The sequence below is a fragment of the Pteropus medius genome, unplaced genomic scaffold (genome assembly GCF_902729225.1).
Source record: "Pteropus medius unplaced genomic scaffold, Ma_sr-lr_union100, whole genome shotgun sequence".
Lineage (NCBI taxonomy): Eukaryota > Metazoa > Chordata > Mammalia > Chiroptera > Pteropodidae > Pteropus > Pteropus medius.
Genome location: NW_024342471.1, coordinates 16158971 through 16176485, shown reverse-complemented (window position 1 = coordinate 16176485; position 17515 = coordinate 16158971). Strand labels below are relative to the sequence as shown.

At 44.4% G+C, this 17515-nt stretch overlaps 1 protein-coding gene across 1 annotated transcript; it reads right to left on the bottom strand.

Annotated features, from left to right (window-relative positions):
• Nucleotides 1–4404: 4404 nt before the first annotated feature.
• LOC120603720 (amyloid-beta A4 protein-like) lies at nt 4405–17284 on the bottom strand. Its single transcript, XM_039864437.1, has 4 exons — nt 15522–17284; nt 8617–8760; nt 5331–5810; nt 4405–5246 (listed from the first exon to the last, which is right to left on the bottom strand). Exons 1-3 carry the CDS (start codon nt 15595–15597, stop codon nt 5356–5358), a joined length of 675 nt encoding a protein of 224 aa, XP_039720371.1. The 5' UTR covers nt 15598–17284; the 3' UTR covers nt 4405–5246; nt 5331–5355.
• Between the last annotated feature and the right edge of the window lie 231 nt (nt 17285–17515).

Below are 17515 nucleotides of genomic sequence, written 5' to 3'. Positions count from 1 at the left end.
GTCCCCAACGTGTGCATTCTCCCTTGCTGCAGTGAGTAACAAACTCAAGTCCTTAAACTGGAAACAGAAGTATTTCTAATGGTTGTGGCTGGAGACATCAACGGGTATAATCATTATCCTTCTTTTATAAATAAGGAAAGTAAAACTCAGAGAACTGAGCAATTTACCCAAGACTCCAAGGTAGTGAGTGCCAGCCCAGGTCTCTAGATGTTCTCATTTTCTCACCATCCCTGCTCTTTGAGCACTCTGTGCCTCCAATTCCTCATGTGTAGTGAGACAGACTCCGCTCTCCAAAGTTTACATCTTCCCAGAGGCAGGGGCATGAAAACATTGTCAAAGGGGTTCCACTGAGGAGATCTGGGGACCTCCTTTTGACCGGGGACCCACTAGATTCTGAACAAGTCATTCCCACGATGCCTTGCAGTTGGGAAGGTCTAATAATCAACTTGAAGAGCGGTGCATCCTGGGATATATCTCCTTGAGACTTGGGCCCCTGTCCACCACGTAGCTTCCCCCACCCCTCCTCGCTCCTCTCAACCATCCTCTTTCATTCGTTCATATTTCTGCATTCTTTGTTTGCCATGGCTCTTGGCCAACTGGGGGAGACAAGTCAGGAGAATGACTTGGGAGCTCTTACCCTACCATTCTCCTATTCTTACACTAACCTCTCTCCAATCAAGGAGCATCCTAGCAGCTTCTTACACTAACCTCTCTCCCAGTCAAGGGGCATCCTAGCAGCTTCTTACACTAACCTCTCTCCCAGTCAAAGGGGCATCCTAGCAGCTTCTGCATAAATTGTAGAGAGCGACAAGGGGAATTCCTCCAACTTTGAATCCTGAGAATATGAAAGCTGGTGGACAGGACTTAGCAATGTTGCAAAAGAACCTAAGAGACTTTGGGGCAGAGGGCATTTTCCTGATTGCCATCTCCCAATCTTTGTGGAACTGTCTTAGGACAAAAAGAACAGACTTGGTTAGTGGGTTTCTTTGGAGTCAGGTCAGGACCAATGTGGAAAGGCAGGTGAGGGGGGAGATAGGGACACTTATCGGGATTGGCTAATGAAAAAATAATAGTCTAAAGATGAGTGCTGCCAAGCTGGCACCAGCTCCCCAGGAGATAGTAAGCTCCCATTAGGAGGAGATATAAAAGCTGAAGCTGGTTGACTGGCTGCCTCCTATGAAATTGTAGGATTTAATTATTCAGAAGCCTTCCGCGATTTTTCTTCCAACGCCAAATCCCTGCCCCATCCCAACATCCACAGTTATGTCGCTCACCTCTGATGGATCTGTTTCTTAGAGATGATAAAGGCTCGTTCCCCTCATGAGCCGAGGCCAGCAGAATGCAGCAGGCTGAGGGCTCTTGTGAGGTGGTCCCCCATCCCTCCTGGGTAACTCCCCTTCCTCTACTCTGCCCCAGGGGGACTTCTCAGTTCAGCTAGATTTGGGGTTGGGTGGACTTCGAGGAACGAGTTGGGGTCTCCTCGTCATTCCCTACTTGGAGGCCTGCACAGAGTCTAGCATCCTTGTGGTGATATGGGAAATGAACGGCATTAGAATCTTTTTTCATCTCCACATCTTCATCATGCCCAAAAGCTCGTCCTTCCCACCCCTATTCTTTCTACCTGATAGAATCCAACTCACCCTTCAAAACTCAGCTCTTACACTGCCTCTTCTGGGAAGCTGGCCTTGACGTCTTCCGGTGAGAGTCAGAGTCTCCACCTCCCTCCCACAGCACGTATGTCATTGAAGTTCTGAGCCTCTGCCTTCCACACTGGGTGGGGAACTCTTTGCGGGTAAAGTCGGTCCTGGTCTGGTAGTCTCCTAAGTGGGTTGCACTGGGGCATGGAAAGAAAATATTGAGAAACTTCTACTTATTTGTTTCTAAGTTCCCCTTTATTAAACTTTACACTATCAAACACTTATAATATACATTACAGTACAGCAGTGCGTATATAATTATAAATAATTATAGAAATGGGAGCCGCACACTCCAAATCATTTTACTGACATGGCTACGAATGATCAAATAAATTTGGAGGGTACTGTTTTGGTCTTTCCCTGGTGCCTAGCATGAAACAAGTTTTAATACATGAGAGAATTAATGAATGACTGATGTTGCCTAGGCTTAGTTTATTAAAATGATCACATGTATTAGTTGCTTGAGTGTGGGGAAGATACTTAGGCCCCAAGTTCCACATCCGTGAAATAAGGAGTTTGGATCATTTTCTCTCCCACATACCTTCCAACATCAATGTTTTTCTAAGTGATGTCCGAGTCACTCATTGTCCAGTAGGGGACAGTATAATTTAGTCAATAATAATCCTAGCAAATGTTTAAGTTGCATGAATTACATGCCAGGGTCTCTGGTCTAAGGGCTCAATGTATAAATTCATTGATCCTCACAACAACCCCATGTAGGGGGAAGACAGGCACAGAGAGATTAAATAACTTGTTCAAAGCCACATAAATATAGTGGCATAAGTTATATGCCCTACCCTGGCCCGTGGGAGCTACCCATCCAAGTGTTGCTGGCTGACTTCCAGCTGCCAGTATAGTAGTACCCCCTCTTATGCATGGTTTTGCTTTCCACGGTTTCAGTTAATATCCCCAAATAGTAAATGGAAAATTCCAGAAATAATTCATAAGTTTTAAATTGCACACTGTTCTGAGTAGCTCACTTCATCTCAATCACATAGGCATTGTATCATCTCACATCATCACAAAAAGGGGGAGTACAGCACAATAAGGTATTTTGAGAGAGAGACTGAGACGCATTCACTGGGGGTCCTCGAACATATCCCCCCACGGACTAGGGGGCACTTCTGTACCTGCATCTCTTTGCTCAAGGGCTTCCTTGGGAACCACACAAAGACAGCCTACGCACAGAGCAAGCCAGAGTCCTCAACCCCTGAATGACAGGGAGTTGGTGTGTAAACACCCCCTTACTTCTTGGGCAGATGACAGTAAGGAAGTGCTCTACCCGACCTCCCCAAGTCCTCTGTGGGTATAGCACCAGTCACAAACAGCCATGACAGGCTTGATGACTCAGTGTCTGCAGGCCGCCTTTCCTTCCCTTTCTTGCCCACCCCCAGCTTACCTAACAAGCTACTGCCCTCTGCTCTTTACCCTCAAAGAGTTCCCCACCCAGTGTGGAAGGCAGAGGCGCAGATCTTCAGTGACATACGTGCTGTGGGAGGGAGGTGGAGACTCTGACTCTCACCGGAAGACGTCGAGGCCAGCTTCCCAGAAGAGGCAGTGTTTGAGCTGAGTTTTGAAGGGTGAGTTGGCTTCTATCAGGTAGAAAGAAGAGGGGTGGGAAGCACAAGCTTTTTGGGCATGACGAGGATGTGGAGATGAAAAAGATTCTAATTCCATCCATTTCTCACAGCCTGGCAGTCCAGGCTGGAGACTCTGGCCTCTTCCTCCCTTCAAAGGACAATAGCTTTGGGACAGTCAGCTCAGCCCGAGTTCTACCATTTATATGCTCTTACAGGTGGACTTGTGTCCTCCCACAAAAGAGATTTTGAAGTCTTAACCCCCTATCTCAAACTGGGACCTTATTTGGCAGTAGAGTCTTTGGAGAGGCGATCAAGTTAAGCTGAGGTCATGAGGGTGGGCCCTAACCCAATATGACCAGAGTCTTTACAAAAAGGGGAAATTAGGACACGGATGGGGGAATGCCATGTGAAGATTGGACTTATGCTGCCACAAGCCAAGGACTTCCCAGGACCTAGGAGAGGGGCCTGGAACAGACCCTTCTCCAGCACCTTCAGAGGGAGCTTGGCTCTGCTGTCTCCTCGATGTGGGACTTCTCACCTCCAGAACTGAGAGAATCGATATGTGTTTTTTAAGCCACTCAAATGGTAGCACTATTATGACAGCTCCAGGTAGCTAACGTGCCGGCCGTGCGACATCTCCGTGCCTCCATCACCTCCTTCGCAGGATTCTTAGGGCGACTCAGGAAGTGAGGCATGTAAAATGCTAGGAACGGAGCCTGGTCCACAGAAAGTGCTCACTGAAGGGGTTGTTGCTATTGTAACTGAAGTAGCGAGACCCCTTCCCCCCACAAACAACCTCAAGGAAGGCAGTTCCTTGGACAAATGGACAGTATTGAGCCTCACACTCTTCCTTTCTCCTTCAGAGGGTCCAGGACAACCTGCCTAAACATTTGACCCAGCTCAAAACGTCAAGAACAAAGGCTTTAGTGTTGAAGTGTCACCCAGGTTTTTATGTAGCTGGGAGGTGGGGTGCACATATAGAGGTCGATGACACCCTAATGAGTTTGCTTCCTATACCTGGTAGGTAGGTCCCGGTCTGAAGGCGGAAAAGGGGCAGGTATCCACTGCTTCGCAGAATGACGTGAAGTGCCACCATTTTTATGGACTGATGGACAGGACACAGGTTCTTAGTTGCAAACAACAGAAATGAGTTTATTTAAATCTAAAGCCAGAGAGAGCGTGAGGCCTCAGGCAGGGAAAAGTGCTACATGGCTGTGGGGGAGGGGCTTCCGTAGTGAAAACTCCTGTGACTTTCAGAACCGGAAGACAGAAGTTCCCCCATGGCCACCCCCGAAGATCCTACAGATGGTAGGGTGGGGGTGGGGCGAGGAAACGGTGAGAATGGGGTAAGGGTTGGAGCCCTGGCTGCAACCCCTGGCCCTTTAGTCGGTTCAGTGAAGGAGAGACGTGCTGTGGGGTGTTTTCTCTGCGCCAGGAACTGAGAGCTCGGGAGAGAGCGATGAGAAAGACAAAGGTGCACGGTTGTTGCTCTCACGGTGCTTCGTCTCCTGGACAGCGAGTGGACTGTGAGGACGGCAGGGCTGAGAAGGGAGCAGAGTTGGCTGGACCGGTTCGGAAGGCTGCATGGTCCGGCGCTGCGTGGGAGCTCCTGCAGCATCTCGGGATGGCTCGGTTTCCAGGCTCCCTGCAACCAGAAGTGATCCGAGGCAGTCCATGCTGACAGATCCTAGCCCATCCCCCAAAAGAGGAACCACGTCACCCCCAGGACCCAGATGACCCACGAAGGAGTGGGTTTGCCACGCCTGAGTGGAGGCGGCTCAGGAGCACTGCAGACCCACTCTGCACGGTGGCTGCCCCAGTGTCCCCACCTGATAAGGAGAACAGGGCAGAAGGCCCCGATTGTGTCAAGGGGCCCTAGCAGTGACCTTTTGATAAGCTGGCCGTGGAGGATGTGATTTCACGGGGTGCTGCCGCCACCTCCTCCTCTGAAGGCATCGAGGAAGAGTCTCTGTGCAGATGTGAGGGGTGTGGGCCCCCTGACCTCTAACTCCATCCCTGCCCTTCCCCTCCCTGCCCTATTAACCCCCCTTACCATAGGCCCAAGGCTTGTCTTTGTCCTAGGACTCCACCTCGTACTCAATCTTAATCTGGAGCTCATCTTCATACGGGTCGTTGTCCTCATCCTCACCATTGTCCTCGAAGTCCTCGTCCATACTTTCATCATTTATCGCGTACTCAATCTCGATCTCGGGTTCATCTTCGACCTCGTCATCGTCCTTGGAGTTCTCATCTGTGTCTCTGTCCTCAATCTTGTCCTCCAGTATGTCCTTGGTCTCATCCTCGGGTTCAGGCTGGGCCTCGAGCTCGAGCTTGTACTGGGCCTGGAGAGCTGGCCTGTGCCCACTGCAGACCCTGATGCACTCTTCCTTGGTCAGGAAGTTGTTCAGCTTCGCTCTGCCACCGCCAAACATGAAGTCCTCGCAGAGTCCCGAGCTGGTATTGAAGAAGAATCTGGGAATCGTGGCCTCACCGGGCCCCTGGTAGGGAGGCTCCAGGCAGAACACGGGACGGCCTGCAGGGGTGCGAGAGGGCTCCGGGTCAGTTCTGCAGAAGGTCAGCCCATAAGGATGTGGTCCAGTGACAACTGAAACGACCCGTGTGTCTCCAGAGCCAACGATCAGGAGGTGGGAGATGCGAAATCTTCTTTTGATGGCTTGCTTTCTGGGGCATTATGAATTTTGTTAGGTGTGACAATGACATAGTGATAATGTAAATCATTATAGATCTTTAATAAGCATTTATGGATTCATTGGCATAATGATGAGATTAGCTTAGAAAAACTTCAGAAAATACAAATGGAAATGTACACAAATACTATCCTCTACATGTCAATAATTGTTGAAGCCGGATACTGGGTACATCGGGTGTGTTATGCTAATCCCTGTATTTTCCAGTATGTTTCAAAATTTACACTCTTAAAGAAAAGTTTGTTTGTTTGTTTTTCCCCCTCTCTAATTCCTGCTCCTGCTCCCGACCTATGGATGTTGCCATTTCCCCTTAAGAACTAGATCTCTGAAGGTGGGGCGTCTCCTCCCACATGCTCGCCATGTGCACCCAGGGCCTGGTTCGTGGCTCCACCCGGGTTGCAAACCCAGGACCTTCTGCATATAAAGCAGACACGCTAACCACTACGCTATGGAGCCACCCCCAAGAAAAGTTTTGAAAGTACCATGTTATAATGGAGAAAGGCATGGAAGAAAACATACCAGTGTGTTAACTTCGGTTACCCTGGGTGGACAGAAATAATGTAATACAGAGAGGGTGTGATATTGTTGCTTATAATATGTATTTGGTCCAGGTCCCATTCCTGGCACAGAGCTGCTAATATCCTCAGAATTTCTTAGTGGTTAGAGCAATAAAAGTGGCATATCGAGGTCACTTTTGGAAAGCCTCTAGATAACCTAAGGAAAAAAGTTGGTTGCCAAGGGAATTAACCAGTATGATTAGAAAGTTGGAAATTTCAGCCCCATACCCTCCAAGTGCCTTCATGTGACTTCCTGATTGAGCAAGGCCCCACGCTCGTGGGAGAGGGGAGGGGCTGGAGATTGGTTCAATTGTCCATGGCCAGTGATTTAAACAACCATGCCGATGTGATGCCGCCTCCATAAAAACGCAAAAGGACGAGGTTCAGGTTCGGAGAGCTGCACAAGGAGGCGCGTGGGGAGGGGTGCCTGGGGTGGGTGTGAAAGCTCCGTGCCCTTTCCCCATGCCCTGCCCTCCGCATCTCTTCCATGTGGCTGTTCCCAACTTAAGTCCTTTTATAATAAACCTGGAATCTAGTAAATAAAATATTTCTCTTAGCCTCTCTAGCATATTAATCAAACCCCAGGAAGGGGTGGTGGGAACTTCTGAGCCACAGTCAGTGCATCAGAAGCACAGGTACCAATGTGGATTTCTGATTGGCGTAAGCTATCAAAATATAAAATGTCTTGATCAATATTTAAGAATTTAAGTCTCTGAATTGTCCAATATATTTTGTTCAGCCACAGACTTTTTAGCCCTTTGAATAAACCATCAAATATAAAAATATCACGTAAGCATCCAGCGCCCAGAGGAGCAGCTCTCAGGTACGAGACGAGCTTTGCACCACTTCGGAAGTTGCTTGCTTGTTCGTAAGAAATCACAATTCCCTCCCTTACAAAACCATCTGACTTCTGCTGGGAATTCTTAAACCCCAGATAACTGGTAAGGGTTTCTAGGGGCACTGCCCCGGACTCATTACTCCCCTGTCCCCTAGCCCCACCCCAGCCAACAAAACACAGAGATGAACGAGTCTGGGGTTCTTCTTCATGACATCAAACATGTTGTGTGTCTACCAACACCATCCAATTCTCCAACACCAACTGGGTGCCCTACAGTCAGTTCACCTGAGCTCACCTGTGACACTCATCCCTGGAGTTGGCACTGACCCCACACGTTAAGGGCTCAGTCCACAAGACTGCCCACTTCCAATCAATGCCAGTCACAAGTCCATGGGGGTGACTCATACTTCTGACCAATCTGGGGTTCCATGACCCCAACCCCCAGGTTCAATAATTCACAAGGACAACTCACGGCACTCGGGGGAGCACTTCACTTACTGTTACCAGTTGATAATAAAGGATAAAACCCAGGAATGTCCAAATGGAGGAGATGCGCAGGGCAAGGTGGGGTGTGGGGGGGTGGGCAGGCTCGAAGCCTCCACTCTCTCTCTCTGGGTGTGCCACCCTCATGGCACCTCAGTGTGTTCATCAGCCTGGAAGCTCTCCACCAAACCTGTGATGTTTGGGAACCTCGTCAGTCAGGATAATTGATTGGCTCATTGCCCATTGCTGATTGGACTCAATCTCTGTACCCTTCCACTCCCTGGAGGAGGTGGGGGGAGTTGGAAGTTGGAACCTAACCACCAGGCAGGTTATCTCAGGCCCCTCCTGAAGCTGCCTAGGACCCCCGGCCTGAGTCATCTCGTTACCATTCCAAGATCTGTATGAGACCTGGACCAGAAACCTAGACAGATTAAGTATTTATCTTTTTATTACACTCCAGCGAGGTTCAGGAAGCAGGTAGGGACCAGGAATAGAGAGCCTCAGAGACAGGGTCATGATCTGCTAGAGTTGTCTGATGAATGTTAGGCAGGATATTTTTAAAGCTGATAACACAATGAATTAGTTTTTAGAGTCATGAAATGTTCCCAGAGTTAAAACTCCCCAATTTCCCAGGAGAAATCTAGAAGAGAGAGGATTGGCTCCATGCACCCTCATGTACCCCTGCTCCCCCAGCCCCTTCCACAAACTCATCTTCTGCCCCAGTACACAAAGGAGAGATGAACTGGGACTTACTGGTGTCGCTTCCTTGGGCACCAGCCACCAGGATGCTCAAGAGAACAAGAGGGGCTGCAGAGAGGCAGAGGGCGTCCATCTTCCTAGGCTGGAGGGAGAGCTCCTGAGGAAATGTGGAGGTTGACAGAGCTTTTAACGTCCCAGCTGAGGGGTGGGAACAGATGAGCGGGTGGGGAATGAGAAAGGGGAGGAGCTGGGGTCGGTCCTGTTCAAACCGCAACAACCCCACCTCCCCAGGCTCTGTTTCTTCCTGCTGGGGCCAAAGTTCTCAGTAATAGTGCTTCTCAAACTTGAACATGCCTGCAATCACCTGGGGATCTTGTTGAAATGCAGATTCTGATTTAGCAGGTCTCTGGGGTGGGGGAGGGGCTGGCTTGCATCTCTAACAGGCTTACTGTTCCAGGTACCTCCCCAGCCCCTTTCCTGTCCTATGAAATGGGCCACGGAACCACTCTTTGAGTACCAAAACTGGAGGAAACCTCATTGGGGGGCAGGAGTGGGGAAAAGGGAGAGCAAGCAAAGAGAAAATCTGTTTTTCTCACACACCTTGAGAAAGTGGCAGAGGAAACAAGATCACGAAGAGGTGAGTCCCAGAGAATCCTCAAATTCTTTGTCCATCTGCCTGAACCTCCACTTTTACCTTGTTTCTTTGGAATGGTCACATAATCTACCATGTGACCAGTACAAGTCACTGACTTCTGAAAAAAATGAACAAGTCCCCCCAACCCCTGCCTCCCTCAGAGGATTAAGCAATTGAGCAGATTTCCATCGCTTGCATCACACTACACGGCATGTACAGCTTGGTGAGACTCAGCATTACAATGTCACTCACCCAGCTACTACGGAGACCCACGGGTCTGGATGTGATTGAATTGCCAGGAACCACTAACAAGGTTTCAAGTACCCTTGGGAGAGGAAACACCCTAATTTTTATCTTATACTTAAAGAACAGTGTGAAGAAATAAAATGGAGTCACTATAGTCGAGATGCTAAATTACTAACATCGAGTAGGATGAGGCATGAGGAAATGATTCTATTCTTGTTTTAAGTAGCCTGGAAACTTAAGTGTTTGAACTTTCCAGTTCTACGGCCATGCCTGGATATATATCAAATCTACTGATAAGCTTCTGATTACCCCTGAAGGACTAAGGAAAGAATGTTCACATATCCAGACCACATCACATCCATTATCCAAGTGGCTTGACATCCATTTTCATTATCCAGCCCACCATCCACTAGAGGATGACCATCTCAGACCAACCTAGAGGCTGATCATGCAGGACTGATTCTTCTCAAGAATGTCCTTTTAACTGTAAGAATTCTTAGCTTTTCTTTCTTCTTTAGAACCCTCGGGGTATTCTCTAGTTGTATTTTTGGCTTCCCAACCATTAATACCCTTGAATAAATCTGTGTAATTTACCCAGCAAAGCCTCCAGACTCTTTTTGAGTTCATCTGATGTACTGGAGACAAACTCAATTGGGAGGGCAGGGTACCACCATGGCTAAGACTACATGTTTCACTGTCAGGAAGACCTGGGTTTGGCAAATTTCTTAGTGTGTTTGAGCCTTGGTACCCTCATCTATAAAACAGGTTTGTTTATAACATCAACCCTTATTTCTTAGTGCTCTTGTTGTGAGGGTATTTGTGACTAATAGACAATGCTCAGCTCCGTGTCCATTGGTAATAAAATGCTCAGCAATTCAGGGCTCCCGTGATAATCATTATGACACATATGGTGAAGAAATAAATTTTCCTCCACACTTCTAGGGATTTTTGGCTGATCTAATAATTAAATCTACAGGAGACAGATTAACAAGAGAAAATAACCAGATTTAATTACATATGAGAACTCTGCATACATGAGAGAGTCAGAGCCCCACATACTTGAGAGGTTCAGAGATAGAAAAGTATAAGGTATATATGGCCTCCCGAACCAAGGAATGACGTAAAATGCCTTGGGGTTTCAGAAGGGAACAGGTCATTTGCAGACAGATATGACGGTCAGATATTCAGTAATTAGATGTTTGCCCGGCCCTACATAGGTCATGAATAGTTATATCTGATGATAACTCTTATTATCTCATTTGGAAAGGCCTCAAATTCTTTCATGGAGAGAGAATAGGTTCTCTTGAGCCTGCAGTGTCTCGATTGCTATCAGCTCAAAATAATCCACATGCCAAAGCAGCACATTTTGGAGAGGCCTGTTCTGAACCTTCTAGTCCCACCTCTGAAACTTCCTGAGAAGTTTCACCTTATAGATGTTGGGTTGATAAACTGAATTTATAGCTGTTTTTTTACCCATTGCAGAATCTCTGATTTAGGAACAGATTGCTTCCATGATACACGGGCAGCTGGATAGCAAAATTTGACACTGAGGGGTCATTTTTACAGAAGCAGAATGGACTTCATCCACATGTGCCACGGTCTTTATAGACTTTGTTATGGCTGCTTTTGCATAAAAGTCAGCTAAGGCATTTATTTCCCTGATACTCAGGTTCAGTCCTTTTAGTGAGCATCCATTCTGATGACATATATTTTATGCTAAGAGATATCAGACTTACAATATTTTCACAGTTTCTGGGACACTTCTATCATATACGTATGCAGACATAAGATAAAGAAGGCTAAATGTTTGGATCCTGACTAAATAGGATCAAGGGTTATTATGAAACAATACTCAACTATCTATTTGACCAAAGTAACAATAAAAGATATCAAAGACAAATACAGAAGGTTAGCACTTATTATTGTGAACATTGTTTTCTTAAGTAATCAAAGACCCAATTAAGATGACACACACACACAACACATAAACACAGAATCTTTGCTTTCTTGACAGATTACTTGAAAAAAAAATTTTTTTTTTACTATCTCTTATTAGTACAACAAATGGACAGTCCAAGAAAACTTTGTCCTTTCAGCAGATGAAAAGAAGTTGTTAGTGTTATAATGTACATCACTGATATTAAAGCTTAATTTTTAAAACCCTCATAAAAAATTCAATCTTATCAGCTTGATCAGACATAAAACTCCTTTCTCAGATTCCTTTTTCATAAACTTTCTACAACTTTTTGTATCTATTTTAGTTTGTCTCTTGTTCTCTTACCCATCCAGAAAAAAAACAACTTTATGTTAGGACTGAATTACCTTCTTTTCTTACCCTCAAAAATACATCTCTATACCTTAGTCCTTCTATTACCAAAAACACATTTTCTTCCATATTAATTAGAATTATTAATCCTTAGAAACTTTAATTTTTAGTAAAAACTAAGAAGAAATTGTGAACTACCTCTTACACCAGTATTCTGTAGATTGATAAATTTATAAATACATTTCATAATTTCTAGAAACATATGCTTTTTCATAGTACAGTCTTTCAATGTGGCACATGTTTACCAACAAACCTGCATTTATCTTTTTGTTTCTCTGTAGTAAGAAGCCAAAAGTTGATAAACCTATGTTTAGTAATTAATGTTTTATTATTTTGTCTTATTTGGAAATGATCTGGTATTCAATAATTTCCATACCTTAATTTAACTTTGCAAAAAATTCTAAGGTTTCAAGTTAGCAAAGGATTTGGGAAACTATTTTTAAGTACATATACCACAATACACCATTATTGTTAACAGTTTTTCCTCAAAACTTCTTATTCTACTGACATCTATTTAAAATACTTGCTCTAACAATTATATTTAGAGCACTTATGAAAATTAAATTATATTGTTATTTTTCTTGCTAAAAAATATTTTTCTTGCAAGAGAAATAACATGAGCTTATTTCAGTAAACCTAGGCAAAATAAAAGAATTATATTTAGTGGTGATAACTTTAAACACTTGCCTATTTTAATTAAACAAACACATTTAATTAGCTTTAATACCAAATATTCCTTCAGATCATATGAACCTGAAAGGCACTTGGGTTAGTTTCTACTATATTATTGAGAATTTTTAAAATATAACTGCTTGTTTAAGCCAATTGGTCTTTGACAAATGAGCAATACTATCTAGACATAGAAAATACTACACAACACACATGAACAGTCAGATGCAAACAGAGACCTTCTAGCCTTCATTTTAAAATTACTACCATGAAATTACAGACATGATAACGTAAAATTCACTAGTTATAAAAGAACAGTTTGAATAAGTTAAGTTTATCCACTCCGATGGTTAAGGCTTTTTCTTATTAGTATTTGTAGAGAAGACACTTAATCTCATGGAAGTTATGGGCTAGATTTTCAGCAACGGTATTTCTATACTTGTTTGTATTTTTTAAAAATTCCTTTCTTTTCTTTTTTCTTCAGTCTTATGAATTGAAGATGGTAAAGATAAGTGGACTTTGGACTGCTTCTAGAGCTGCATGTCTGGTTTCACAAAGATTTGTGAGATAAGGACAGTTGCTCTCAATTCTCCCCAAAGAATTAGGTTGTAACTTAAATGACAATATAAATTGATCTGCTCATCCAACTACATCATCCCTAATTTGGTTCTTTCTCTCTGGGTACATAGTATTATTTTAACTAAGGAGAGAAGACCTACCAAAAAAAGAAAAGAAAAGAAAATGTCTATCAGGCTCTGAGTATCCCCTTGCAATTTGGTCAAATTTCTAGCAAGAAGTTATTAAATCATTTCAAATTTCTCATCGGTTGGGAAAAACAGTAAATATTTCTGGCAGTATTAAACAATTCATGATATCATTAACAAAATTCTCCCAAATCAAATTTTAAGTGAATTCTGACCTCCAACTAACTTTGGAATTTTCCAGAGGGTTCCTGGAACATCACAAAAGACCGCTTTTCTCTCCTTATAAAAAGAGAAATGTTAAACTAATTAGGCTTATTTGATACGTTAAATTACCTAGGAAGCATTGCCAAATAATAAGTAATGCTAAACCTTCTTAGGTTATAATTGTATTGGTATATGTTATTAATATAAGTGTTCCGGAATTGCAGAAAATTCTTAAAAATTTGATATGTCCTGGTATAATGTTATCAGTCATAATTCCAGTTATCATCTTTGTGTGATAATCAGAGCCAAATGTGAAAGAAGTTAAAATAGCAAGTGATTCAGTAAAAGGTCAGTTACTTTATTTGCTGATTATCCATAAATATTAAAGACTGCTTACTATACCTGTTTCCTAGTTATAAAATATGATACCGTCATGCAGATGATACTAATGCGAATTTTTAGAAAATAAAAATCACTTGAAATTCCACCACCCAGAGATAACTGCTCTGAGTGGATTGGTGAACAATGTTCATCATTCTATAGGTTTATATGCATATTTTACATCAATAGGACCATACTAGATCTCGTATTGTGATTTATTCACCAAGATATATGCACTGCTCCCTATGTTGACATATATAGATCAACAACATGCTTTTTAATGACTCCATAGTAGCCTATCAATCTGTTGGTAAACATTTCCATTTTTCCAAATTATAATTTTTTGCAATTCTAAACAAGGCTATAACATGCCTCTTGATGCCAAGTTATGAGAGGCTGCAGTGTGCAGAGCTTGGGATTTGAAACTGGATCTGAGTTTAAATCTCAGGCCTGAACTTATAGGTTTTATGATTTTTGGAAAATTACCATACCTCTCTGAGCTCGGTTTCTTCATTTGTGCAGTCGGTAATAGCTTCTCCGTAAGGTTGGTTAAATAATGCAAAGCATGACAAAGACCTAGCATGGTGCTCGGGGTAGAAGAGGTGCTTGGAAAAAAGTACTTATCAGTTCACAAGGACATATAAGATACAGTCCTGTCCTTCCGTACCCCTGCGGCCAATCTCCAGCAAGAGGCTCCCCAGTTGTCCCAAACTCTCCCTGCCCTGGGCAGCTCCCCCAGGGAGGGGCTCCTGCAAAGACTGTTTCTGCAGATACTTCTACAACTCCAAGTCCAATGAGTGTGAGCACTTTACCTCTGCCAGTTGTCAGGGCAATGCCAATGATTTTGAGACCGCAGAGATCTGTCTGGGGCTCTGCAAACCACCTGGTGAGCCCTCTTATAGAAAAAGGAAGCGTAATGGAGGTGACAGGATGATGGACGTGTGAAGGGAGAGTGTTGGTGGGGATGGTGGTAGTGATGCAGATGATGATAAGATGGGAGTATGTGATGACAGGGATAACGGGAAGAAGGGACATGTCACCCAGAGGTGGCAGTGATGGTACTGATGAGAGTTCCAGAGGTGTAGATAAAAAGGCTGTGGTCGACAGTGGTATGAGGAGTGAGGGTATAAGTAATACTGGTTCTTGTAGTAATGCCTTGTAGTACTGCTAGCGTGGCAAAGGTGAAACTAGTAATGAAGACAAGCATGTGGACAGATCACGTGGACGAAGATGATGAACATGATTGTCTGTGATCATGGTGGGAGGTGATAGATAAGAGGAGGCCCCAGGATGGTAGATGTTGAAAGGGTTGGGTAAGGAGTCCAGCTTGATGGCTCTAGCTCTAGGCCACCAACAGGCCAGCCAGGAGGGAGGTGACTGTCTCCTTCACAAAGACCAAGGTAAAGAGCAGCTAAAGACAATGGCTGCATATTCCTAGGCCTTGACTGAAAGCTGGCTCTGCCATCATTTCTACACTGGGGCCCTGTTCTGAAATCCTCTGGGAATGGGTCAGTAGTGACTTGATGTGGCCTGAAACTTCCTCCAAGGACCCTGAGCCTGTCCTCGAAAAGTTGCTCACACTTTCAGTTCCTACTGCTTCTGTCCCCATCGCCGCCATCGCCGCCGCTGGAAGATCTTCTACCCTTTGGTGCAGACAAAAAAGCAAGTAGCATTGAGCAGGAAAAGAATGGCATTGAAACAGATTTCCGGCAACGAGTGCTTTGGGGGACTGCAGGGTTTTTTTAACATGGCAGTGTTGAACTGAACTGCAAAATGAAATTTGCTGTCTACTTACCATCAAAGGCAGAAGCTGGAAAATGCCCTGCGCTATATCGGCTGTCTGGTTTAACTTGCACAGAACAGAATTTCATATCAAAATCTGGTTATCATCAGGCTGCCTCAGAACACGGCCTTGTCGTCACTGCTCCAGATACCAGCCTTCGTGGCTGCAATATTAAAGGTGAAGATGAGAGCTGGGGCTTTGGCACTGGTGCTGGGTTTTATGTGGATGCCACTGAAGACCCTTGGAAGACTAACTACAGAATGTACTCTCACATAGCAGAGGAGCTTCTCCAACTGATAAACACCAATTTTCCAGTGGACCCACAAAGGATGTCTATTTTTGGCCATTCCATGGGAGGCCATGGAGCTCTGATTTGTGCTTTAAAAAATTCTGGAAACTACAAATCTGTTTCAGCATTTACTCCAATTTGCAATCCAGTGCTCTGTCCTTGGGGCAAAAAGGCCTTTAATGGGTATTTGGGAGCAGATCTAAATAAATGGAAGGCTTACGATGCCAACCATCTTGTGAAGTCCTATCCAGGTTCTCAATTGGACATACTAATTGATCAAGGAAAAGATAACCAGTTTCTTTCAGATGGACAGTTACTACCTGATAATTCCATCGCTGCCTGTACAGAAAAGAAAATCTCTGTTGTTTTTAGATTACGAGAGGGTTATGATCATAGCTACTGCTTCATTATAACCTTCATTACTGATCACATCAGACATCATGCAAAATACCCGAATGTATGAAATACCTCAGATAAGAAAATCTCTTCAAGATTCTAAAAACTGTAATAAACAGAATTGCAGTGAAAAAAGATTTCAAAACAATGTATTTCACAATGCTAAAAAATACTTCATTCTATAGTTGAATCACCTGAATAAATATATGAAACCTGAAAAAAAAATAGTTGCTCACAGCCTCTTCAGCTCTCACGGGTGATCAATCCTGGGTCACTCTCCACTCCTACCTCTTTTGGGCCATCATCATCCTGTGCCCCCAGAATAAAGATGAGGACCCAGGACACAAGGTCCTTGATCATCAGGAGGTTCTCACGAAAGCCAGACTGAATAAGAAGTTGGGGACCTCATATATCTGTCTCCAGCACATGCCTGCTGCTCCTTCCTTCCTGAGGCTCCATGTCCAGTTGGGAGGGGCTTCCTGCCCAGTAAGAACTATGTTCTAGAGGAGTGTAGGGAGGGGTGGAAATTCAGAGTATCTTGGTCAGCCGGGGCGTGACTCCCCTCCCTACCTAGAAGAATCCTGAAAAAACAAAGGTTTTACTTTTTTGCATGTGGCAAAATATATACAACATAACATTTACTCTTTTAACCGCATCTAAGTGCACAATTTAGAATGGTATTTCGAATCAGTCGCATTGGGTAGACTCACACTGTTGTGCTACCTTCACCACCATCCATCTCCAGAACTTTTCATCTTCACAAACTGAAACTTTCTACCCATTCGAACTAACTCCACATTCCTCCCTTGCCCCCGGCTCCTGGCAACCCCTATTCTACTTCCTGTCTCCATGAGTTCGGACTCCTCTAGGTATGTCTTATAAGTGGAATCCAGCTACCTCTTATAAGTGGAATCATGCAGGATTTGTCCTTTTAGTCTGGCTTATTTCATTTAGTATAATGTCTTCAAGGTTTATCCATGTTGTAGCATGTGTCAGAATTTCTTTTCTTTTTAGGGTTGAATAATATTCAATATACGTAATGTTTTGAATGCCAGATGGGGTCTGCCCTGACCACCACGCCCTCCTCCCTCCCTCCCTCCCCCCATAACCCTCTCTTCTTGTCCTCCATCTAGTCCAACCACTTCCCCTTGTCGACAGGAAAACTGCTGCCCGAGATGAAATGGCAAGACTCAGAGCCAAAATCTGAGATTCCCAGTTGAGACCCATCCTTGGTGGTGTCATTGGTGTCTTTCTTGTGTGCTTACCACGCCCAGACCCCTCAGATGTCCTGACATCTCTAGTTGGCCAGGAGCTAATCTAG

Coding starts and splice junctions, on each gene's coding strand:
- LOC120603720 (XM_039864437.1), bottom strand. CDS start 15,597: ATGAAATTCTGTTCTGTGCAAGTTAAACCAGACAGCCGATATAGCGCA. Junction 8,761..15,521: donor TCCAGCTTCTGCCTTTGATG/GTAAGTAGACAG, acceptor CCCACCCCTCAG/CTGGGACGTTAAAAGCTCTG. Junction 5,811..8,616: donor TGCCCAAGGAAGCGACACCA/GTAAGTCCCAGT, acceptor GCACCCCTGCAG/GCCGTCCCGTGTTCTGCCTG.